Below are 24,945 nucleotides of genomic sequence, written 5' to 3'. Positions count from 1 at the left end.
CACAGACTTCAAGTTTCATGTTCATACAATGGGATAGCAGGCCCCTCATCCTCCCCAGCAGTGTCATCATGGGTCCCAGAGGGAAAATGCACAAAAGCAGGAACAGATCCAGGTTCCCTGATTGTTTCTGGGGAATGTTGCCTACATTGCAGTATAATGTCTTTAGAGCAGAGGATTCTGACAGCACACTAAAAACTCGTGGCCACATGCAGAATAATTGAGATTTGGGTTCTAAATCTTGTCTTGACAAGGGTCTAGAAGCTTCCTGAATTGTTGCCAGAACAATTCAGCTCAGGCTGGGATGAACCAATTCCTTAACAATGATGATTACAATGAAGTCCATCGTCCCCCCTCTCCCCCGCAGTGTGTTAGCTCCCCTCTCTTCTGACACTGACAGTTGCTTCATGGGGTGTTGTGTGCCAGTGAGTCCGTTCCAACTCAGAGGTCCTATGGTGGTGGTGGTTATGTGCCATGGAGTCTGTTCCAACTCATAGTGACCCTGTACAGGGTTTCCGAGGCTGTAAATCTTTACAGGAGCAGAAAGCCTCATCTTTCTCCCACAGAACAGCTGGTAGTTTCGAACTGCTGACCTTGCGGTTTTGCAGCCCGATTTGTAACTACACTACCAGCGGTCCTTTAGGACAGAGTAAAACTTCCCTGTAGGGTCTCCCAGGCTGTAACTTGACTGAAGCAGATCTCCTTTCTTTTCTCCCATGAAACCACTGGTGGGTTTGAACCACTAACCGTTTACCCATCATACCACCCAGACTCCTTCTACAAGGTGTAGGTACCTTTATCCCCAATTCACAGAAATCTGAAGAGGCCCCCTCTCCTGCCTGCAGGTTATGTGGCTGCCCAGCAGGCAGAGGCCCCTGGTGCAGAAGGTGGCTCCCGGCTTCCAGCAGACATCAGGCACCAAGGAGGCAGTAGCCAGCCTGAGGCGGGGCCACATCCAGCGGCTGAACCTGCGATATACTCAGGTGTCCCGCCAGGAGCTCAGGTGCCTGCCTCCCAACCCCACCCCATCAGAGGAGGGCTGGACTGAGTCTCACCTACTCTCCTCATCCCAGTGCACAGCTGGGCATGGATGGGGCTGGACACCCAGGGGACTCAGGTTCAAAGGCGAGAGGTCAAGGGCGTGGACAGTAGCCAAGCAGACAGAGTTTGTAGTCCAGCTCAGCCATCCAGGGATGGAGATTCCTTCCTCGAGGATGGCCCTGGACGCAGCCAGAGTCTGTGGGGCCAAGTAGCCTCTATCCCCTCCCTCTCCTCAGGGACTACTCATCCTGGAACCTGAGTGTGAACCTCTACACGGTCAATGCTCCGTGGCTCTTCTCCCTGCTGTGGTGCACGGGGGTCCCATCTGTCACCTCTGACAACACCCACACCCTATCCCAGGTGCCTTCTCCCCTGTGGATTATGGTGAGTGGAAGGGGCGGGCACAGAGAGGTACTGGTGGCCTATACCAGTCACTGGGCAGGCCGCACCCAGGCCATCTCTGAGGGGGTGTCCAGGGGACATAGACACCCTGTGGGGCCTACACTCATATGCTGGGAGGTGTGGGCTTCCTGACCTGACGTACAGGGAGAAGCCCATCACTGAAGGGCCCTGGAGAAATAAAGAACCACTTGGGTTTCTGTTGTTTTGATGTTTTACTTTAAGGAAGGACGGAAATTGGAAAAAGAGGTTAACACCAGAACAAGAATAACTAGTTCCCATCAATTCCAAATCACGGCAACCCGTGTACTTCCAAGTGGAACTGTGCTCCAGAGGGTCTTCAGTGGCTGAGTTTTTGGAAGGGAACCACCGAGCCTTTTTTTGAGGTGCCTCTGGGTGGACTGAAACCTCCAACCTTTCCATTAACAGCCAAGCACACACAGAGCTTCCAGGGCAAGAATGTTGTTGTTGTTAAGGACCATTGAGGCGGTTCAGACTCACAGCAGCTGGTGGGTTTGAACCGCAAGCTTTTCTGTTAGCAGTCCAGTGCTTATCCTACAGTACCACACCAGAACAAGAATTGTTGTTAAATGCCATTGAGCTGGTTCCACTCACAGAAACCCTCTATTGGGTTTCCAAGGAGCAGCTAGCTAGTGTGTTTGAACTGCCAACCTTGTGGTTCGCATTCCGGTGCTGATCCTACAGCACCACATCAGGAGTCCAGAATAAAAACAGAGAACATTTAAAGCTGCCCAGAGAATACAGTAACTAAAGCCATGTTCTACTTGCCCACCAAGTGCCTGCAAAGAGGTTTGCGTTCCAGTCAGGTGGTCACTCATGGACTTGGGAGCCACCAGCCTCCCTCCCACTGTCCTCCCCCCTCAGGGTATCATTGGAGGATGAGGTGAAGGATATGAAAGGGCAGGTGGAGTGGCTTGTTGTGGCTGAGGTCTAGGGTGTGGGTGGTTGTGTGAAGAGGAGAGTGGGAAAGAAAAGACAGATGAGGAGGAGACAAAGCCAAAAAGAGGAACTTTGAAGAGAGTCAGAAACTGGGCCACAGACTTCAGATGCTGGGATTTATCATAACCCTTTCAGTCCTAGAGATCTCCTCACTCAGCTCTTCACCTGCCCCTTGTCCTTAAACCCACACCCCAAAGACTCACTTCAGAATGAAGTAAAGTAACTGACTGGCCATGGCAGCAGACGCTGTGAGCCCCCTCCCAACCCCACCCCTGCACCACAGTTTGCCAGAGACATGCGGGTTTTATCCCCGAGCCCCTCTAGAGTCTCCGCACCCTAGTCCAAGTGGCACAGGTACCCTCACCCCCTTCCAGCTGCTGCCCACGTGGCCACTTATTCACTCACACACAGTGTGGTCACCCCTCTTACCCCCAGATAGTTGTCCTTCGTTCTTGAGCTCTTGCTTCAAGTCCCTTTAAGCACACATATCCTCCTGGCTTAAGACACCATCACAACTCTGAGCACTAAAAAATAAAAAGTTTGCTGTCAGGATTGATTCCAAGTCATGGTGCCCCCATACGTGTCTGAGTACTGGACTCCAGGGGGGTCACAGCTTAATTCTCAGTAGATCAGGGCCTCTCTTCCCAGGTGCCTCTGGGTGGACTCAACCTGCAAACTTCCGGTTAACATCTGCACCCCCCAGGGACTCACCACCTGAGCATACACACACCCTCTATGCCACACACAGCTCTCAGCTCAGTCTCTGTAACTACCCAGAAACACAAACCCACCCTATCCCAGACTCGGTGCCAAAGCCTACTCCTGGAAAACACAACTGCAGGCCCTCAGCCCCATCAAGGTTCTTCCTTGCCCCTGGAATGGTCCTGTGGGGTGTTCCTGCCCACGGACCTGCAGTTGGAGCCTGGGTCGTCTGTCCACAGCCCCCGGACGAGTACTGCCTCATGTGGGTCACCGCTGACCTGGTCTCCTTCACCCTCATCGTCGGCATCTTCGTGTTTCAGAAGTGAGTAGACACTGGTCACCTGCCGGGGTCTTCCCCCTGCCACCCCACAGCGGGCCCCACCCCAGTGAAAGGAGCCCTGAGTCTGGGGCCCAGGGCCAGAGGGCTGACCAAACACCGTGGTCCAGAGAAAAGGAAGGACTCCCAGTGTCCCCAGCCCAGCCTCCCCAGCTGGTGGCTCCTGGAATGAGTGCCAGATGGGAGCCCAGAGCCAGGCTCTGCATGTTTGTTGTGAAGCCTTCAGTGAGTTCCACTCCTCTGGGCCTGCGCCCCTCACCTGTTTGCCAGGGCCTGTGCTACAAGCTCCTAGCCCTCAGGACAACACCTGGGACGGTGGTTGTAGGGAGGGTAGGGTGGGGGGACACCTGGTCCAGTGGCGGGTGTAGGGCCAGATGGGCTGGTGTTTTCTTCTTGACTGATCTTCTCTCTCTGTCCCATATCGCTCTGATCCGGCGCATGTCCCCCTCTCTCCCACCACCCCTCTCTCTGCTGCACTCTGGCATTCACAGCTATCACTTGATCAGGTAATTCTGGTGTGGTCTTCCTCCTCCTCCTTTTTCTCTTTCTCCCTTCTCCAGTTCTATCTGAAAACCTGCTGGACACCATGCCCCATGCCTCCGTTCCCAAAGGGTTCCCTTCCCGGACACCTGCCCTTGCCTGAAGCCTTCTCTCCCCAGTCTGCTCCTCCCACCTCGCTGTGTGTAACCCTCGCTTTCCATCCTGACCCCTGCTTCTGCAGCAGAAACCAGCCTTTCCTTAGCAGGGCACTGCCCTGGCCTCTTGGCACCTGTTTGTCTCCCTCTGGGGGCGGGGGCTCTGCTGGGCGCCCCCTTCCCCAGTCTGACACCCTCAGAAGCCTTCCCATCTCCCCAGCGCAGACCCTGGCAAGCTCTCCCCCTCTGCTGGCTTCTCCCTCTAAGGTTGTTGCTACCATCACCCACATTCCCTGTATGCGTTTCTTGGACTCTCCCATCTTGTTTTTTGGCATTTTAAATTTGGGTTTGTTTGAGTTGAATGTGAATTCCGTGCTGTGTTTCAGTAAGAACAATACAGACTCTGTATCTTTGGCTTCAGTCAGATCCTCAGTAGGGCAAATTAGCTTCAAGTTACACTGAAAGGAAGAGGTTGAGCGAGTGAAAGTCAGGAATGGGGGTGGGGGTCTCCCATCTCTATTGAATGATCTCCTCTTAATTTTCTGTCTGAAACCTATCCTCTGCTTCCCCAATACCTCCCTATCCCAGTTCTGCTCAGTGGAGTTCTGCCTCTCACTGTAGTTTATCACCCATATGCCCCCAGGGACCCATGGGGATGACCTTTGTGGGTCAGCTGCCCATCCTGGATGTGCCCGACTGCTGAAGCCCTGGCCTAACACTTTCCTTCTGGGCAGTACTGTTCAACTGCAAGAGGAGCCCTGGTCTCAGTGACCCCTTGGTCCAGGATCAAGTCAGCTTCAGTGACCAGCTTCTAGGCAAAGACACTCTGTTCTCTGGGGTCATGGGGCTGAGCCAATGAATGGCTATCTCCCAGGCACTTGGTCCCCCACTTTCCCCAACAACAGACACCACCCACTGGTCCTGGTGCGCTGGGGCTGCCCCCCAGAGCCCCAGTCTGGTGGGGGAGACAGACCTGGCAGGATTCTAGGTGCCTGGACATATGCTGGGCCCCCAGTGATGCAGCTGTCTTCCTGATAGGGGGGCGCCCTAGGGGACAACTGCTTCCCTGAAGGCCTCAGTCTCCCATTCGTTCACTTAACACGTACTTACCTGGTACCTGTAATGGGGGGCATTGAAGTTGGTGCTGAAGACATGGTAGTAAATGCAAAAGACCTAGCCACTACCCTCAAGGAGTTTGCAAGGCAACTGGCATGGCCAGAACTCAGACTGCCTTCCCCTCTGGCTCTTGCTTTCTCCTCTCGTTTGTCTGCTCTGTTTAGCCATCTGTTTGCTCATCCATCTGTCTGCCCATTTCTGCTGTGCTGACCCCATCTAGAAACTTGCAGTTGATTCCTGGTGGGATCTTGGCTTCCTCCACCCACCCAAGCAGGACTCAGTTCTCTGGGGGCTTGGACTTATGTTTCTGAGCTGACCACCCTCTCCTCTTGGTGGGGGTAGGGGTGGGGGTTCAGTGAGTCCTTCTGTCTGGATGGTAGGAAGAATCTAAGGTCTGGGGCTTGTTCAGGGGAATGACTGCAGTAAAAATCATCCCAGAGGCTGGACATGGAAACCGGGTTTTTCACCTTATGCATGGCCCCACCTTGTCCTACCTCGGCTGTCAGGGGGCTAATGCTCCACCTTGTCCCGCCCTCAGGAGTGTGTGCCTCTCTTCCTGGGTGGTGGGAACACAGGAAGCAAATGGCTCCACACTCAGGCATCTGCATGCCCTAGCCTCTTCAACCTGTGAGGACCAGTTCCAAGCAAAGCCCCCCACCTGTCATCTCCTGTCACCTCCTACTTCCCTTCACTTCCTCTCTGGGACTTCCCCTCAGATTTGGTTCACCCTAGTCACAATGGTTGGGATGTGGCTCTCTGAGGTTGGTGTATACCCCACAGCAGGTCATCAGAGTCATGTCTGCCAAGCTCCCCCACCCCAGCCCAAATTTCTCCCAGCCAGAAAGCCAATAACTGGGGGGGGGGGGGGGGCACTGAAAACAACCAACCCAGCCATCTTCCCAAGTGAGGGGTGCTGATTTGGGGTTCTGGAGGTAAGAGGGAGTGGAAAAGCCTTGGCAGAGACTCAGTAGAGTCTGATTTAAGGCCTCAGTTTCCCCATCTGTACAGTGGGACTCTCTCAGGCCAAACCCAGAGACACTCTGAAAGTGGACACAGTTCTGTTCCAGGGGAGGGCTGGGGAGGGACCTGATGCCCACGGGGCTATCTCTGCAGGTGGCGCCTTGGTGGCATACGGAGCTACAACCCCGAGCAGATCATGCTGAGTGCTGCAGTGCACCGGGCCAGCCGGGACGTCAGCATCATGAAGGAGAAGCTCATCTTCTCAGGTGCGCAGCTCCACAGATGGAGCCCCAGATAGGCCCACGAGGCACTCGGCCACACGTACCAGCAACTCCAGACCCTGCCTGTCCCACAGCCAGGGAGCTCTACTGAAGGCCGGCCCACCCCCTGTAGCTTGTTTCATAGGGGACCCACAACAGTGGCTTCACCTCTGCTTCTTGTTGGCATTCCCAGCCTGATGGAAAATGGGGTGTCCCCAGAGCTCGGTGGGGGTGCTGGGTCAGGGTGGGGTATAGAGGAGGGAGTGGTCAGAGTTACCTGAGATAAGGAGGGAAGTTGGGGGTCCAGTTTGCAAAGAGGTTGTTGTTAGGTGCCGTCACATCAATTTTGACACGTACTGACCCCATGTGATGGAGCAGAATGGCCCCAGAGAGTTTTCTGGGCTGTAATCTATAAGGAGCAGAGTTCTGGTGTGGCGCTGTGTTAATGCACTGGACTGCAAAGTTGATAAGAAGTACAAAAGTTGGCAGTTCAAGCTCACCAGCCACTCCTCGGAAACCCTATGCAGGGTCGATATAAGTCAGAGCCAACTCGATGGCACTTAACAACAACATTCTGTAAGGAAGCGTATCACTAGATCCTGCTCCCACAGAGCCAGTGGGTGGATCTGAACTGCCAACCTTCGGGTTAGCAGATGAGTGCTTTAACTGTTATGTCACCAGAGCTCCTTGTAAGGGGATAACATAGTTGAAATGTGGAGGATAGACAGAAAGTAACTTGGGTTGTGGGGTTGAGGTGAAGGCTAGGTGAGGAGGGAGAAGAGAGGGCATCCCAGGTGGAAACAGCATGTGTTCAGAGGAGACCTGCTTGCCTGAGCACCCGGAGCTAAGTTATTACTCCACGTGGCCTAAGGGGATGCCTCTGGTTGGCTCACCTTGAAGCAAGCCCTGGGTGTCCTCTCAGGAGCAGAGGAGGGTCCCGAGCAGCTGTCTTTGAGCACATTCACAGCAGGGTGGAGGGTGGATTGGAGGGAAAATCTCAAGTGATAAAAAGGAGCAATAATTCAGGTGAAAGGTCCTGGGGAACAGAGAGGAGGAGAGATTCCAGAAAGATTTAGGAGCCAGATACACCTGTGTGGACCTGCGCACACTGACCTCGCTCAAGCCTCAGACTTGTTGTCTGTAAACTGACCTCACAAGGCACTTGTGAGGGCCAGCACTCTGCCTGACCCAGAGCAGGTGCTTGGTGAACACTGGATGTATGAGCCAAGGTCCAGCTGGGGCAACACTGATTTTGAGTAGAGTTGGTTCCAAGAATTGTGTGAACATTCACTCATTCATTCATTCAACAGATACATGCCAGACACTGTTCTAGGTACTTAGGAGATTAGACACAGACACCTACCCACAGGAGCACTTACATTCCTCCTACCTCAAAATCTTCCTCGGGGGTGGCTTCCCTGGCCCCACGCTGGGTCAGAGTGCATCCTGGCTTCTCTCTAGTGCAGCTCTGGCCAGGTTGGGGAGCTCCTAGAAGGGGCCAGTCCATGGTGTTTGGATCCCCAGGTGCCTGCACTGTTTCTGATAGAGAAGTCAACGAGGGAATGGGTTGTAGCTACAGGTGGAGCTCCAGGGAAGAGTGGGCTGTGGAGAAGCCAGAGAGTTGAGTTGAGACCAAGGAGGGCCTTGAATGCCAGGCTGGGTACCAGGCTGGAACCCAGGTGGCTCCGTTAGCCTCCAAGTGCCTGACTAGTTGCTGTTGCAGCCCACCTCCCTCTCCCATGCTCGTGGGCCTTTCCCCTCCCCTTCTCACCTTCTGTCCTCTCTCTGGCCTGACAGAGATCAGCGATGGCGTGGAGATCTCCGATGAGCTCAGTTCAGACAACAGTTATGATGCTTATGCCAACAGCGCCACCAACGCTGTGGGCCCCCGAGGCGGCAGCAGCCATGCCCAAACCCTCACAGACAGGAATGGGCATTAACTGAAGATCTGCCTTTCCCAGCCTGTATATAAAGTAGAAACTGGGGGAGCCCAGGAGGGCCGGCTGGGGTGTCTGCACTTGGAGTGTTCTGGGAGCTGGCTCCACAACCTCTTCGTCGACTGCCACCCCTGCTCAGCCAGGGTCTCTCGTGGAGAAGGTTCCTCTCATCCCCGAGGTCCAGCTGGGTCGGGATCCCAGCCTCTCTAATGCTCCTGTAGACCTGGGGCTCCTGGGAGTGTGGGCTGCAGGGCCAGGTCCTCCTACTGAGGCTGCCTCTGACATCCTGACCTGGAAGCCTTGGTGGGTCACTTGGCCATGCCCCCTGTGGCAACAGAGGATGAGGATGCCCAGCGTGTCTACATGTTTCTGTGCTCCTGTCTGTGCTGTGAGAGTACCGACTTCTCAGTTCTTATCATGCCTCCAGGGCCTAGGCTGGGCCTTTGCCACAGGCCCTCTGTTCATCACACCAGTCTCAAAGCACAAGGAGATCCGGCCCAGGAGGAAAACCTGCTGCAGCAGTGAGACATGCCCTCCTAGCAGCCTCCCACTGCACTGCCCCTGCCCCTGCCCCTGCCCCTGCGAGGGTCTGAAGACAGCCAGAGGAGCAGGCTCCTGGCCACTGGATTGTGTGTCTACCAGAGGACTCAGCGGCCTTGAAGCCCATGGGGACACAGACTGACATGATGTCAGGGGTTCCCATGTCAGTGACCACAGGGCAGGGGCCACCTGAGAAAAGTCTCTGGGCCTGGGCCAGGGCAGTGTGTGCCCAAGGAGGCCTGTAGGCAGGCCCGAGGGACCTTGGCCAAAAGGATTAAAGCCGCTATCTCAATGTGTGTAGTCTCTTTCTGAAGTGTCAGCAGGAGGGTGGGGTCAGAGCTTGCTGGGTTTGGGGTTTAGCCTGGCCCCAAGATGTAAGGAGGAACCGTAATCAAATCAATAGGAAAATGACAGGGAGATACTAGGGGAGCCCCTACCCTGTGTCAGCCATAGTGCTGGGGCGCCTTCACTGGCCTGGGTTGGGAGCCAGTAGCCCCATATTGTGCTTGGGGAGTCAACTTTGGAGAGCTAATGTGACTATCAAGACCACACAGCTTCGTCTGGCTGAGCCACAATCCCACCAGGCTCTAGCTCCAGAGCATATGCACTGCCATCCGGGGTCAGCCAGGAATTGCAGGGGAGGGGTCCTCTGCTTGGGTAGGCTGGGGAGTGGGCCACATGGAGGAATTCTGAGCCCCTGCCTATAGTGGGACAAGCCCTTGGCCAGGAGATGCCAACTCCCCAGGGCTGGGGTTTGTTTTTGGTATCTGGGGACTTTGGGCCACCCCCCACTCCCCTCACCCCCCCCACCTCCCAGCCAATTCCCAGCATGGTGGGAGCACTTGATCTGAAGGCCTTGGAAACACAGATATGCCTGTCTTTGAATCCGTGGGACCTGTGCCTCTGTCTTCCGGAAAGGTCAGAGGTTGTCAGTACAGGTCTGGAACTCTGTCCTAAGATTCTATGTGGTGTGGAGGTGTCTTAAAGGAAAGGGGGAGCTAAACCCCAGCTCCAGCATGTGTTAACCTTTCATGACCAAATTATTTACTGCTGTGAATTTTTTGTTGTTGCCATGTGTTTTCAGTAATGGAGATTTTGATACCAGTTCTGTGGGGCACATATGACCTAAGTGGACTCTGATAGTTGGATTGGTAGTGTTTGCTTGGTTTCTTCATATTCACACAGTTATACTGGTCCCTGCCAGGTGGTACAGCATGTACTACAACTGGGATAGTTTCCCCAAAAAAACCTGAGAGGCTGAAAATGTTGGTGGGTGGTCCATGGGTCATAAAAGGTTTCCGTAAATCTGGCCCTTTCTGGCAGCCAAGGGATGGGTTTCTCCTCCAAACGGGTCTTCTGGATAGTACTCTCAGGGTCTGATTCTGACACCTTAGAGAAAAGGACAAGAGGCTCCTCACAAATGTTGACACTCAGACTAACCTATGTTAGCCTCTTGGGCTGCTCCCCAGGGAACTGTGAGGGAGCATCATCCTACTCTCCCCTACCCCAACTGAAATTGTGGTGAGTGCTTTCCAGGGGCAAAGCTCAGTGGAACCCACACTGCTGGGTCAGAGTTGAGGAGCACTGCCCTACCCAAAATGTCCCAATAGTCTCTTCTCTAGCTTCTGGCAGCCCCACCCAGGAAAGTGACTATGAATGTGACTTCTTCTGTCAGTCCCTCCCTGTCTGGTCAGCACCCGCCCTACACCCCACCCCCTCCGCACACTGGCTGGGGTACTACAGGTTTTGGATCACACTTGAGTCATCCTGGAGGACAGGACCTTGGAGTGGATTGGGGATGGTGGGACTGAGAGTTGTGGGTAGAAGAGCCAGCCAGCACCCTTTGGCACTAGGACCCTGCACTGCACCACCCACTCACCAGCCCAAGGCTGCCTCCCCTCAAACCACAAGTATCTAATGGGGGCCTCCCACCTCCCCCTGCTGGACAGTGTCATGCCAGTCCATCCTCAGCTGAGGCCGTTCTCAGTCCGGTGGTTGCTGGTTCCTCTCTGTGAAATTTCAGGGTTACCGAAAACTCCACCTCTGCACCTACCTGCAAACCCAGTGGTAGCTCACACCTTTCTCCCTGCCCTGTGACCTCAGAGTGAAGTCTCCTTCTCGAAGGCTCCTGCCTAAACCCTCAGCTGCTCTTTCCCAAGTACAAGTATGTTGTTAACTGCCGCTGAATCAGTTCCCACTCATAGCAACCCTGCATAGGGTTTCCGAGGCTATAAATCTTTGCAGGAGCAGAAAGTCTCATCTTTCTCTAGTGGAGTGGCTGCTGGGTTCGAACCACCAATCTATGGTTTGCAATCCACAGTGTTTATCCTGTGGAGCCATAGCATTCCCAATACAAACACAATTAAAGGTGCTCAAATCGTTCACACCTTTTAACAAAGAGCAAAACATCCTTTGACTGTGAGAGGAGGGGTGGCACCATTTCCTGGAGCAGGGTCCCTGGGGCATTTATTTACTCAGTCAACATCAGACCTGTTCCTCAATCTTGGTCCTTCCACAAACTGGGCCTGCATCCAGCCACTGAGAGGGTGACATCAGGTCTCCTTCCGCTTTTACCCACAAACCCCAGTGAGATGAGAACAACTGGAGTCACTATTGTCCCTTCTGAGATAAGGAGCCTGGGGCCAAGGGGTGGGCAGTGAGGGTCACATAGCAACTCAGGGCAAGCCCAGGCCCATCCGAGCTCTTGCCAAGGCAACTCCCTCTCCAAACGGCCTGCTTCCATCGTTAGATGCTCTCACCTACCCCACAGAAGGAATCCTGATGTGGTGGTTCAAACCCACCAGCCGCTCCTATACAGGGTCACTTGCTATGAGTCGGAACTGACTCTAAAACACTTAACAACAGCCCTGCATCATCCCTCAAGGCAACAAATGATTCCGTGCCAGTATATGGAAAGCAGGCTGGTCCAGAGCAGCAATGGTCTCCCCTCTACCCCACCCTGACCCACCTAGGACCACCATACCCTGCCTCACTTTGCTCACTCCAAGGGGAATGAATGCTTTCTTGAGCGGGATAGTGGAAACCCCCCTCAATTCAGACCAGAGACACAGGCTCACACACTCCACAGACATCAATCCTTGAACATACAGTACACACACACAGAGGCAAACATGGTCCATGGACACACACACCCCAGTGACACACACACACACACACACACAATCCTCTGAGACACACAGAAATGAACAATCACAAAGAGACAGGAACAACCAAGACACACACTATCCCACATATGTGCTGCCAAGCAGAAACACCACATGGAAGTCACACAAGCAGAAAGAGGAAACCTATCTGTGACAGTCACATTCTTAGCACATCTGAGCCACACAGTCATATATCCATCCCAGCGCCATGCAGTCACTAAGCTCCGTGCACTGCCACAGCGGAACACCTGCACACTCACTTCTCACCACACACACCCTGACACAACCTGCGCGTGTCATTTAGGGGCACAGCTAACCCCCGTCACCCTAATCTCAATTACACCAGATCCCCCGAGAGCTGTTCACACAATCAAGTCCACATTTACTCCCACCCCTGGGGGGCTGGTCTTAGAAGGGGAAACAAAAGCCCAGCGTCCCCTCCCCCCACTTTTCCCCTCCTTTCGCCCTGGCGTCCAGCCCCTTTGTCCTCCCACAGCTGAGCATGAGCGGGAGTCCAGGCACAGAGGCTGGGACATTGAAGTCGGGACGCCAGGGGTGTGGGTTGCTGGCACTAACGGGAGTAACCACTGCGTGCTAGCAGCTGCCAAGGGGCACCTGGAAGAGGGCGTGGCCAGGTAAGAATCAGGAACTTCTGAGCTGGGCTCCAAGGCTCAGCTGCCCCAGAGGCGGGGGATTCACTAAAGGGATTTTGTGTGAGTGGGTGTGTATAGTTGTTCTAATCAACTTCTAGGGACTGGATCCTAGAGTCTGCGTCCGGACCCTTGGCTCAAGGTGCCTCTTTCGGTCCTCGACTCTCAGCAGGTTTGGGAGAATGCCGGAGCGAGTCCTGATTGGGAAATCCTTACCTTACATGTTCCAATTGCATGTCCATCCTAGACTGGGAATCTCCTGGGTAGAGATTGGGTCTGAGGTCTCCGTGTGTGTACAACACCGAGTGCAGCACACAACTGCGCTGACGTGCAGAAGTCCCCGTGGGACTCACACCCTGCCCCCAGGCAGGTCCTTGACTCTTAGTGTGGTGCTGGTAATTCTTTCCCTGCTCTGATGATACCTGCCCCCTGAGGTCTCAGCTCTCGTGGTTGCCTTCTCAGTTAGCTCAGGACAGCCAACGTGCCCTGGTGACTGCTTCACCTCCCTCCTGCTACTTGGCTGCTCCTTAGGACACGCCCACCCGTCTGACTTGTGTGACAAAATGGTGGCCCCGTGAGAAAGGTAGCTAACTTAGTCAGAGTCCTGCCCACCATGAGGTTTATCTCCCTGCAGTGCTGAGGCAGGGGACCGACTGCCCAAGATGACCTGGGTATGAGCCAGGAAAGCTAAGCTGACACTGGATATAAGCCAACCTCCAGTGCAGAACTGGCATCAGGTGGAGGTAGGAGAATAAGGGGCTGAGGGCAGAGCCACCATGCTTTCCCTAAGAAGTCATATAATGAGTGAGCTCCCTGTCACAGAAGGTGTGCAAACAGAGGCTGTATTCTATAATGGCCAAATCATAATCAGCATAGGAACAGCTCTTCTCTTTGCAGAGTGCTTTCACAAAAGTACAGCCCCTACCCTCGCTTTTGGCCCTCACAGCAAACCTCTGAAATGCAGGTTCCTTCTGTGTGCCTGTTTCCTCATGACAAACATAAACTAAACCAAACCAAAGGTGAGGTGTCCAGAGACACAACTCAGGGTTGTATGAGAGCCCAATGAAATTATATATATGAAGGCAACTAGTACACATGGTATGTACCCTTTCTCTTGAATTAAAAACAATGCAAAGAAATTTACTGAATTTATGCTATGCACCTAGCCCTTTTCATACATTCAACTTAAAAGTCACAGCAATCCTTTAAAGGAAGCTTTGGAAATTGAGGCCTGGTGTAGGGATTGCCCTGGCCCAGGTAACACAGTGAATCAGTGGTAGAGGTCGAACCTAGATCTGTCTTAGAGCAGAACTCTTTCTACCGGCTTGAGAATTCCCACTAGAGAGAGGACCAACATTCCTCTCACTTAGGATCTAGCCTCCTGCCTTCCTACCCTCTTGGGTTTTGCAGACTACTCTCTCCTAGACACATCCTCCCTCCATTCCCTTCTCTTCACCTGGTTAATTCTACTCATTCCTCTCTTCTGCATTTAAAGATCCCCTCCTCAGGGACCCCTTTCCTGATACCCACCCCCAAAATGGGTACTTTCCCCATAGGAACCCTGTCCAGCTGTTAGCTCCAGGAGAGCAGGGACTGACTGTCTTGCTTACTGCCTGGCACAGAGACGGCCTTCAATAAACACTTAGTTTATACAGTCCATTCAACCTGAACAAGTACTAATTGAGTACCTGTAGGCTAGCTCCCCTGCTGTTGGGGGAGAGGGCGCATATTAAATGGAATAAACCAAAGAAAGCAGCTCCAAGAAGGTCCAGAAAAGGAAACATATGGTTCACTCTCAACTAGGGTGATTTGGCTGCTCCAGATGCACTCTCCTCTCTTCTTTGCTTTGTGAATGAGGAGATGGGAGTGGAGCCCGTTGACTTGCACTGACAGGTTCTTTTGCTTAAGTTTGGCCAATGGGAAGTATCAACAGAAAACCCAGCAGAAGGCAGGGTGGGAGGAGGAGAGACAGGTAGAGTTATCATCCCCTCACTTTAGGTCCCTGGGGGGTTACCTGAAACCCAAAGGCTATAGGTCCTGTCTGATGGCCCTTCCTACACATGTATTCTGTCCGGGTTCCAGTAGTCTCCTTGCCCTCATCCTTCAGACTCTGGGGCCTTGAAAGCTCCCTGCTGCTTGGCACGAGATACTGCTCTATTCCTTTGTTGGAGTCTCTAAACATTGCCTATGCTTTTATAAATCGTTCCTTTATTAGATTCTCCTCAAATCACCCTAGCTGAGAGCGAGCCACACGTTTCCTGCCGATAAGGATAAAAAAAAACGATGACAGAAGGGGCAGTATAGCTGAATTGGATAAACAAGGGAAAGAGTGGTACATTGGGAAGTCCCTGTAGGTAGGTTGAGGCTAGATGGCTGTGGCTATAAGGGAATCTAAAAAGCTCTGGTAGCGCAGTGGTTACGAGTTGGGCTGCTAACCTCAAGGTCAGCAGTTCAAAACTACCAACCGTTCCGTGGGAAAACGATGAGGCTTTCTGCTCCTATAAAGATTTACAGCCTCGGAAACTACCACCACCACTATCACCATAAAGATGTTAAGTGCCACCGAGTAGGTTCCGACCCATAGCAACCCTGTACAGGGTTTCCAAAGAGCAGCTGGTGAGCTTGAACTGCCGACATTGCAGTTCAAAGGACTTTGCAGTCTGGCACCACACCAGTACTCCACCATAAAGATGTTGTTGTTGTGAAGTACCGTGGAGGCGATTCCGACTCACAGTGACGCTGTACAGTACAGGGTTTCCGAGGCTGTAAATCTTCACGGGAGCAGAAAGCCTCATCGGTCTCCTGCAGTATGGCTGGTAGTTTCGAACTGCTGATCTTGAGGTTAGCATCCCGATTCGTAACCACTCTGCTACCATAAAGGTATGGGGAGTGAAAACACACATGTATACGAGCATACATGCATCAATGAGCAGATGAGTAGGCAAAGCAACGAACGACTTAATGAATGAAGTGTGTGGGTCCCAGCAATCTCTACTTCCCCTTGCTATTTATGTTCTCTACCTGGCAGGATGCTGGAGGCCTCTGGGCAGGAGGAGTCAGAGCCGGGCTCCGAAGCCCAGTGCCCTGGTGCCTGCCACGCGCAGCGCGTCCTGCAGACCCTCAATTCCTACCGACAGAGCGGTACCCTCACCGACTTGGTGCTGCGCGCCGGCGGTCGCGACTTCCCGTGCCACCGTGCCGCACTCTGCGCGGGAAGCACCTACTTCCGAAGCCTGTTTGAGGCTGGTCGGCTGGAGCGCAGCCTGGCCATGGTGCCCGTGGTACCAGTAGCGCCCGAGGGGCATCGCACAAGGCTGGATGCGGGGCAGACCGGGGCGGCAGCGGCCACGGCGCTCGCCGTAGTGCTCGACTACTTATACGGCGCGGGCGTGCAGCTGCGCGCTGAGGACGAGGCGGCCGAGGTGCTGGCGCTGTCCGAGCGGCTAGGCGTGGCGGGTCTGCGCGAGGCCTGCGTGAGCTTCCTCGAGGGCCGTCTGCGCGCTGCCAACAGTCTGGCGCTGCGCCGCGTGGCCACCGCCTTCTCTCTGGCCTCACTGGCGGAGCGCTGCGGCCACGTTCTACGCCAAGCCTTTGTCGAGGTGGCGTGCCACGCCGACTTCCTAGAGCTGACCCCGGATGAGGTAGCGACGCTGCTGGCAGACCCGGCGCTGGGCGTGGCCCGAGAGGAAGCAGTGTTCGAGGCGGCCATGCGCTGGGTACGCCACGATGCGCCAACCCGCCGGGGGCAGCTGCGGCGCCTCCTGGAGCACGTGCGCCTGCCTCTGCTGGCGCCTGACTACTTCCTAGAGAAGGTGGAGGCCGATGAGTTGCTGCAGGCTTGCAGAGAGTGCCGACCACTGCTGCTGGAAGCCCGCGCCTGCTTCATCCTGGGCCGCGAAGCTGGCGCGCTACGGGCCCGGCCGCGGAGGTACAGCCTGCCGCTCCCTTGCCTCCCATCCTCCCTTCTTCATCCACTCATTCATTCCTTCATCATCCGTTCATCCAATCAGTCATTCATAGGCCTGTTGAGTGAGATTCAGCCCTTCATTCAACAGACAATAAATAGGTTTGATGCTGGGAATTCTGCCCTTGGAGAGTTAACTGTCAAGTGATGAGATGCAAAGATTCCATACTTTGCGCACAGTCTCTAGCCCATCTGTACTCACTCACGCTTTTACCTATTCATTTCATACTACTGAGTGTTGACACTGTGCCAGGTCCCAAACTGAGTGCCTAGGAGAGGGGAGTACTTTGGAAATATCGGCTATCATCTGGGAGATAACGAAAGGATGCAAACCGGAAAGCACTGACGATAGAGGAGAGTGGAAATGACCTGACCCTACTTCTGAAATGCCAGACCAGGAGACTGGGTGTAGTAGTCCAAGACCAACAGCCCACCCTCAGGAACAGGAACCAGGGACCCCTCTGATTTACCACTCTGTTTCTTTCCAACAGTAAGTGCTAGGCCTAGCACAAAGATGCTCCTCCGTCGAGTCGGTTCCGATTCATAGCGACGCTGTATAGGGTTTCCGAGGAGTGGCTGATGACCATGAACCGCTGACTTTGCAGTCCAGTGCATTAACCCACAACACCACACTAGTAGTCCCTACCTAATAGAACTGTTGTTGTTAAGTGCCGTCGAGTCGGTTCCGACACAAAAAGCGACCCTGTATAGCGTTTTCCAGGAGCGGTTGGTGAGCTTAAACCGCCAACTTTGTAGTTCAAATCGACTTTGCAGTCTAGCACGTTAACCCACAGCGCAACACCAGGACTCCAAAACAACTGTAGTTAAGTGTTAAAGGAAGTGATTTTTCTAGGTTGTTGTTGCTATGTGCCGTGGAGTCGGTTCCGACTCATAGCATAACAGCTGGTAGTTTCAAACTGCTGACCTTGCGGTTAGCAGCCGAATTCGTAACCACTGTACTACCAGAGCTCCTTGATTTTGGGGCTCTGTAAAGTTGATTTTTAAAAATATTTTTTCCTGTAAATTAGCTGGACGTGGTGAAGGAGCCCTGGTACTGTAGTGAATTAGAATTGGGCTGCAAACTGTAAGGTCAGAAGTTCAAATCTACCAGCCGCCCAGCTGAAGAAAGATGAGACCAGGGTCGCTGAGTCGGAACCGACTCCATGGCACACAACCACCACCACCAGAATGGGGTGAAGATTAGTGGCCCATCAGTAGTCAAAACAATGATGAAGTGACAGAGCCCCTACCAGGAGCCCGCAGAAGGGCATGGAATGGCAGCCGGACCAAACAGTGTGGTGAGCAAGAGGGCTAAGGGGGTGCAAACCATGGGCGCGGATCAACGGGCATGGGCTTATTCCCCACACCAGATTCATGGACCTAGCAGAAATGATCGTGATCATCGGCGGCTGTGACAGAAAGGGGCTCCTGAAGCTGCCCTTCGCCGACGCCTACCATCCAGAGAGTCGTCGCTGGACCCCACTGCCCAGCCTGCCCGGCTATACGCGATCGGAGTTCGCCGCCTGCACTCTACGCAATGACGTCTACGTCTCCGGTGAGGGCGGGGCCCGCAGTAGCAGTCACATGAGATTGGTTTATAGTCTCCCTACACCCGCCCACATGTGTTCCTTTTTTTCCAATCGCTAGCATATTTTCCCATCGGGATACTACTCGCTCTGAGTCGGTACCGACTAGATGGCACTTAACAGCAACAAGTACTACATGTAGGCGCTCCGGTAGCAAACGAGTGGAGCTGCTCATCTCAAAATGAGCAGTTTGAAGCTACCAGCTGTTCCACGGAAGAAAGATGAGGCTTTCTGCTCCCACAAAGATTTACAGCCTCGGAAACCCTATGCAGGGTTGCTATGAGTCGGAACCGATTCTACGGCACATAACCACCACCACTACACTGCATGTATTGATTATAATGTTGTATGTTGGCGTCCTGGTGTGGCGCTGTAGGATAAGCACTGGACTGCAAAGTCGGTTTGAACATAAGGTCGGCAGTTCAAACTCATCAGCCGCTTCTCGGAAACCATATACAGGGTGGCTATGAGTTGGAAACGGCTTGAGGGAGTTTAACAACGACAGCAACTACAAGTGGCACTGTGGATTAGGCCTTGGGGAGCAAGGTGGACGGTTCAAACCCACTGGGCCCCGCCAATGGAGGAAAATGAGACTGTGCTTCTGGAAATATTTACACGGTAGATATCTATATGAATGGGAACTGCCTGCATGGAAATGGACATAGTATAGTGGTGGTTCAGCAGAGCCAATCACCTGTCTGACTCTACCCAATGTCAGCTTCCATTCATATTATTATTAATAATCACTTCTCTTCATGTAGCTGGACATTATGCTGAGCAGCTTGCATTCGTTGTCTCTTCTAATTCCCCCCACAGCTCTAATGAAGAGTGTATTACTTCATACACATGAGAAAACAAATTTGAAAATAAGTAATTTATTTTTCATCGCATTGATGGCAAAGCTAGGATAGGAATGCAGATCTGTTTGATATGAACAAACTCTCCCCTCCCTGAGATTCCGAGAATGAGAACATAAATGAAATCAGGAATTTAAGGGCAAAAGTAAGAGAGGTGGGTTATCATGTTACCCTTTATCTCCCACCCCCCCCACCCCCCCCACAGTTCCAAATTCAGTGGCTCTGCTTTTCCTCTGACCTCAGTACATTCCTGACTCTTCTCTTGCACTCCTTAGTAGGGTTCTAAGTGTCCATGTCTGCTGCCCTGAGCACAAAGCTTGCACACCACCTCAGGTTACCTGCTGAAGATCACTCCTTCCAGAACCCATCAGGGCTCTCCCCTCAAGAGTCCCTGCCTGTTGTCCTATCCCAGACCTCCTACGCACTCCTTCCGAGGGCTCTCTGCCTCAAGTCATACTGGTAGAGGGGGAGTCCCTCCTGCTGTCTACAATAACCCCTCCCCTGGATTCTGGGGCCCATGTTTCTAGCTCTTTTGGTAGGGGCTGAGCTAGCAACAGGGTCTGGGGAGCAAAACTGCCTTTCTCTCCCTAGGAGGCCACATCAACAGCCGTGACGTGTGGGTGTTTAGCTCCCCTCTGCATACCTGGATCAAGGTAGCCTCATTGCACAAGGGCAGGTGGAGACACAAGATGGTGGTTATTCAAGGCCAGGTAGGGACACTGCAGCTGCTGTCTTAGGGCCCAAGCTACGGATGTCCTGGGGGAAGGCTCTCTAAGACCCCGTTTTGTAAGAAAAGACTGACCCAAGATCATATAATCTAATACTACTACTAATGACAGCAGTTGCTGTAATAATACAGCTTTGTGGTCAGGGGTGTGCGCTTCAAGACCAAACAATCTGGGTTTGAATCTTGACTGCCACTTAGGAAAATAGGGGGGCGGGGCTTACCAACTGTCTTTGTAAAACAAAATCTGGAACTTAGTGCTACAAATAAAAGAGCTTCTTAGAATCGGAGAAGTGCGGTGGTTAACCCAATTACTATTACTATTAAACCTAAGGAAACACGGTGGCACAGTGGCTGAAGTCCTCAATGCTAACTGAATGGTGGGAGGTGGAACCCACCCGCTACTTGGAGAAAGATGAAACAGTCAGCTTCCAATAGATTTACAACCCTGGGAACCATGTGGGACAGTTCTACCCTGCCCTATAGGATCGGTATGAGTCAGAATCGACTCCAGGACGGTTTGGGTTTTGACGTTACCAAACATAATCTTGGTGCTAGGTATTTTACTGATCCACTCCGCATTGGATCTCATGATCTCAGGTTTAGGTAAATTCCTTAACTTAGTGGAGGTCGTCTAGGCGCCAGCAGTCCTGGGATCATCCTTCAATCTCCTTGGCCCCTAAACTGCGGCAGTGGGGCTGAAATTCATAGGGGCCCTAACTCCTGATGCCGCACTCCGTGTCTTTCCCGTAGCTGTTTGTGGTGGGCGGCTTTGACGGCCTGAGGCGCCTGCGCAGCGTGGAGCGATACGACCCTTTTTCCAACACCTGGACGGCCGCCGCGCCCCTTCCGGAGGCGGTGAGCTCGGCGGCGGTGGCGTCCTGCGCGGGCCAGCTCTACGTAATCGGGGGTGCGCGCCAGGACGGCGTCAACACAAACAAGGTAGCAGTCCCAGGGGCAGGCGGAGAGGGCTGGGAGGCTGCAGGATATCAGTAGCGCCTGCTTCGCGCCGGGTTCAGAACTGTCGTTTTCCGCCCTGATCATTTGCTCACTTAATCTCGTCAGCGTCCCATGTTTCTAGCAAGGAAATGAGTTTAGAGAGCGCTTTAAGGGCACACAGGGGGTCAGCAGCGCAGCTGGTCTCCGTCGGTCGGTTTCGACTCAGCGGAAACAACCCCAGGCCACAAGAGCCTCATAATTGTAAAAATTAAATGAGGGCAGGGATGGGATTAGTTAAAATGTTTATCCTACATTCAAAAAAGAATGCATTCACTGTTGAAAGTTTAGGAAACACATACAAGTAGAAAACCAAAAACTTGCTCATAATCCCAGTAGTTTTAGTAGTGCATTTTCTCCCAGGCTTCTTCTGAGTTGATTTTGGCTTTTCTGCTATATATTTGTATACTTATATTCTTACAATTAGTAAAATTTTACATTCTGCTTTATGTGCTTCGCATTTAAGTATAAGCACCGGAACGCTTCATTGCCATCCTTCCAGTATCCCTGTCATGTCCCACGAGGGACGAACCATAGACTACTCATCACATTCGCCATTGTTGGACTGTTAGACTGCTGTCTTCATCACAGCAGCTGTGAGGCCTCCCCGGATGGTCTCACAGGTCTGTGGTTCCAGGACCTGAACTTTTCCCAAATCAGGATCCCTGTCTCTCCTGACTTTTCTCTCTGCCCTATTCCTTCAGCAGACCTTCCCCATAGCTCGATGACCTCACTGATATACACTCTCTGCCCCACTGGTTTGTTATAGGTCGTCTTGGGGGGTCTCCGAGGAAAGAGTTGAGGCAACAGGGTGGACAAGTGAGCAGGCAGCTAGGTACAGGTGCGAGCCCTGGAAAATTCACGGGGAAGGGCATCAGGGGCAGGCGAAGCCTGTGGACAGCTGTAGGATGTAGGGAAACCTCAGCCAGAGGCTTGTCATGATCCACGAGCACTGAGAAGAGAGGGTGGGCTGACCATGTATACAGCCAGGGAGGCAATTCCTTGGGAAGCCTGCTCTGAGCACCCTCAATAACACTGATGCAGAGACCTCTTCCATCCCCTGGGACGCACACCTCTCCGGGCTTGATCACGCGTGCTCATAGGGTGAGGTACAGTTACAGTCTCTCTGTAAAAGGAGAGACTGTTTCTGCGGCGGGGGTGGGGGTGGTGAGGGTGAGACCCAGGGAAGGCTTTAAGGAGGTGGTAGCATCTGTTGTTATTAAATGCCCTTGAATCCGTTCTGACGCATAGAGACCCTGTATAGGGTTTCCGAAGAGCAGCTGGTGGGTTTGAACTGTCATACTTTTTGCAGCTCAGTGCTGATCCTACAGCACCACACCAGGAATTCAGGTGGTAAACGTTAGACCTTGAAAAATGAGGAGACTTTTGACAAAGGGCATCCAGGAGCAGGGGAGTAGAACGCGGAAGTAGACTGAGAGCGTTTGAGGATAGGAATTGGGAGTGTCCTTCACCTTCCCAGGCACTTGCTCAGACCAACGTTCTGAATGAGCGCCCCTAGCGGCGAGAGGTGGGAGGGTGTCTGCTGCAGGGTAGGTTGAGAGAAGAAGCTTCACACTTCCGTTGCTCCCCCCACCCTTCAGGTGCAATGCTTTGATCCCAAGGAAGACCGATGGAGCCTGAGGTCACCAGCTCCCTTCTCACAGCGGTGTCTTGAGGCTGTCTCCCTCGAGGACACGATCTATGTGGTGGGGGGCCTCATGAGCAAAATCTTCACCTACAACCCTGGCACAGATGTCTGGGATGAGGCAGCTGCTCTTCCCAACCCTGTGGTAAGTGGGGGCTCCTGGGCATGGTCCCTGGCAGTAGTTCTGTGCAGGAACATGAAAGCACACTTCTGAGGGGCTGAAGCTTAGAGGTCATGAGCAAGTCTTGTGTCGGATGCCAGGTGAGGCATTTTTATCTTCACAGTGATTACAAACTTTACGTATCACTGAAGAGGAGGTGGGCCTTAGAAAGTTGAAACTCTGGTTCAAGGTCACCAATTAGTCCATGCTAGTGCAGAACCTGTCATTTTAGAGCTTGAGCTCAATGGCCCTGTGGTTTCTCCTTGCCCTGAGACCACCAGCTGGTGGCCCATTCTTCAGGGTAGGGTGCGGAAGGGACTAGCTGAGTTCCCCTGCTCCAGTAATGTTAGAAAGGGAAGGTCCAGGCTCTGGAAGTTCTGTTCCTTGCAACTCTCTGCCCCCTTATTTTCTATCCCTGTCCCCTGAAACCCCAAGAAGATTATAGAGGGGCATGGTTGGACTGGAAGTCCTTGCCAATTCTTACCTTTGCTGATCCCAAGGTGGTGATGGGTGATTTCTATTAGTGTTGTTATTGAAGTGCTTGTTCCATAAGCTATATAGAATTGGTTTATGTGCCTAACTCAACTAGCTGTGAAGGTGTGGGGAAGAAGGTACTACTATTCTCACTGCTCACATGAGGCCTAGAGAGCTCAAACTCGGTCCATCCACTTTCTGCCATCTGGACTGCTTGCTCATATTCTATGGGTCCAGGTTCTGTTATCTTGCCTGCCTAGCTAGGTACAGAGGGAGGCCAGGTAGACTCCATGGGTGATTGTCTGTCTGTCTATTCAGGAGAGCTGCGGCGTGACCGTGTGTGATGGGAAGCTCCACATCCTTGGTGGGCGGGATGACCGCGGGGAGAGCACCGATAGGGTCTTCACCTTTGACCCCAGCAGTGGGCAGGTGGAGGCCCAACCATCCCTGCAGCGCTGCACCAGCTCCCATGGCTGTGTCACCATTGTCCAGAGCCTGGGCAGGTGACTCAGACTTGGATGGCTTGAGCCTGGAGGCTGGGCGGGGGGCACGCTCAGGTGTACCACTGTGCTCCCCTCACGGCTCCTGCATGTAAATAGCTCTTAACTTATGGTCCCTTTCTTTATAGAAATAAAGGCTCATTCACAGGCTGGGTCCGTGTTCCAGCTCAAGCTTGCTTTGCCTGGAGAAATAATCCCCAGTATGTGCTCCCTGCGTTTATCCTTTACACAGTAACTTTCGTGCATCCCCTTTTTCACCTTCACAAGAGTGCGGGCATTTAGAAAAATCATGAACTATTTCATGTCTTCAAAGAGTCTATTTTTTATACAGCTTAATAATAAATATCAAACAGAAAACCAAATAGGCATAGGCTCATAAATGTCTAAGGACTGGGAAAGACAAAACTGTAAAATGATGAGGAACCAAGCCCGAACTCTGGGGCCAGGCTCTCTAGGGTAACCAACAGTGCCTTCAAGTGGATTCTGACTCATAGCAACTCCATGTATACCGAGTGGACTACACTACATAGGATTGTCAAGGCTGTGATCTGTTGAAAACATCACGAGGCCTTTCTTTTGATGCATCTCTGAATGGACTCCAACTGCCAACCCTTGCAGTTAGCAGCTGGACACATATCAGTTTATGCTATCCAGGGACTCCCTTCATAGGGTAAAAGGATTGGAACATGGGCCCCAAACCAGGCTTACTGCTGTAGGTAAGGTGGGACTCCCACTAATAGAAGTGACAACAAAACAGGACAAAGAGTTGTGACCCGTGAGCAGCCAAGGGATGGAGGCTAGCAGCAGGTTAAGCAGACAGGCAGAGCCATGGGGTCTCTGAGAACCCACCGCAAGTTTCAGGCCTGGGGCCCCAGGGCTAGCAACACAAAAGTGTGGAAAGGAGGGGTGAGCTCAGAGAGGGAACAAACAAAAGATGTCAGACACCGATTCTGTGTGGCTGAGACCTAGCAGTAGCTGTTCATGCTCTGTGCCCGTGCCTCTCAGACTCCTGCCAGACCCCAGCTGTGGGCTCCCCCTCATTTGCACTCAGATTGCCTTTTGAAGAGGAGCTATCATCTGCTCCTCACATCGCCCTCCAGCACCAGGACAGCCTCATGTTCTACCCCCCATCTTCCAAAGCCCCAGGGCCTTGTCTGTGGGGTCTTTCCAGCTGGGGCTGGCCCAACACAAAGGCCCCTGTCCCAGCTGAGCTTTGGACCAACGATTATCCCAGATTAGGGAGCTGTGACCATCTGGACACAGACGATAATGGTAACCCCCAGGACAAAGCTAAGAGGAGGTGCCACTGTTGCTTGCCTACCCAGGCAAAAGTCTGGCAGG

At 53.0% G+C, this 24,945-nt stretch overlaps 2 protein-coding genes across 2 annotated transcripts in view; both read left to right on the top strand.

Moving 5' to 3' along the window:
- GDPD5 (glycerophosphodiester phosphodiesterase domain containing 5) overlaps positions 1–8,347 on the top strand; it is an 82,148-nt gene extending 73,801 nt beyond the window's left edge. Inside the window, exons 12-16 of the mRNA XM_006875422.1 lie at positions 843–1,000; positions 1,275–1,422; positions 3,339–3,421; positions 6,301–6,413; positions 8,205–8,347. Coding sequence (XP_006875484.1) covers positions 843–1,000; positions 1,275–1,422; positions 3,339–3,421; positions 6,301–6,413; positions 8,205–8,347 — 645 coding nt within the window. The remainder of the gene's footprint in view (positions 1–842; positions 1,001–1,274; positions 1,423–3,338; positions 3,422–6,300; positions 6,414–8,204) is intronic.
- Positions 8,348–15,727: 7,380 nt separating this feature from the next.
- KLHL35 (kelch-like family member 35) lies at positions 15,728–23,793 on the top strand. Its single transcript, XM_006875421.1, has 6 exons — positions 15,728–16,626; positions 18,033–18,217; positions 19,697–19,815; positions 20,583–20,771; positions 22,427–22,615; positions 23,423–23,793. Exons 1-6 carry the CDS (start codon positions 15,728–15,730, stop codon positions 23,609–23,611), a joined length of 1,770 nt encoding a protein of 589 aa, XP_006875483.1. The 3' UTR covers positions 23,612–23,793.
- The last annotated feature ends 1,152 nt before the right edge of the window (positions 23,794–24,945 follow it).

The sequence above is a fragment of the Chrysochloris asiatica genome, unplaced genomic scaffold, assembly GCF_000296735.1.
Source record: "Chrysochloris asiatica unplaced genomic scaffold, ChrAsi1.0 scaffold00326, whole genome shotgun sequence".
NCBI lineage: Eukaryota > Metazoa > Chordata > Mammalia > Afrosoricida > Chrysochloridae > Chrysochloris > Chrysochloris asiatica.
The sequence above is the reverse complement of the archived record's forward strand: the minus strand, read 5'-3'. Positions and strand labels throughout refer to the sequence as shown.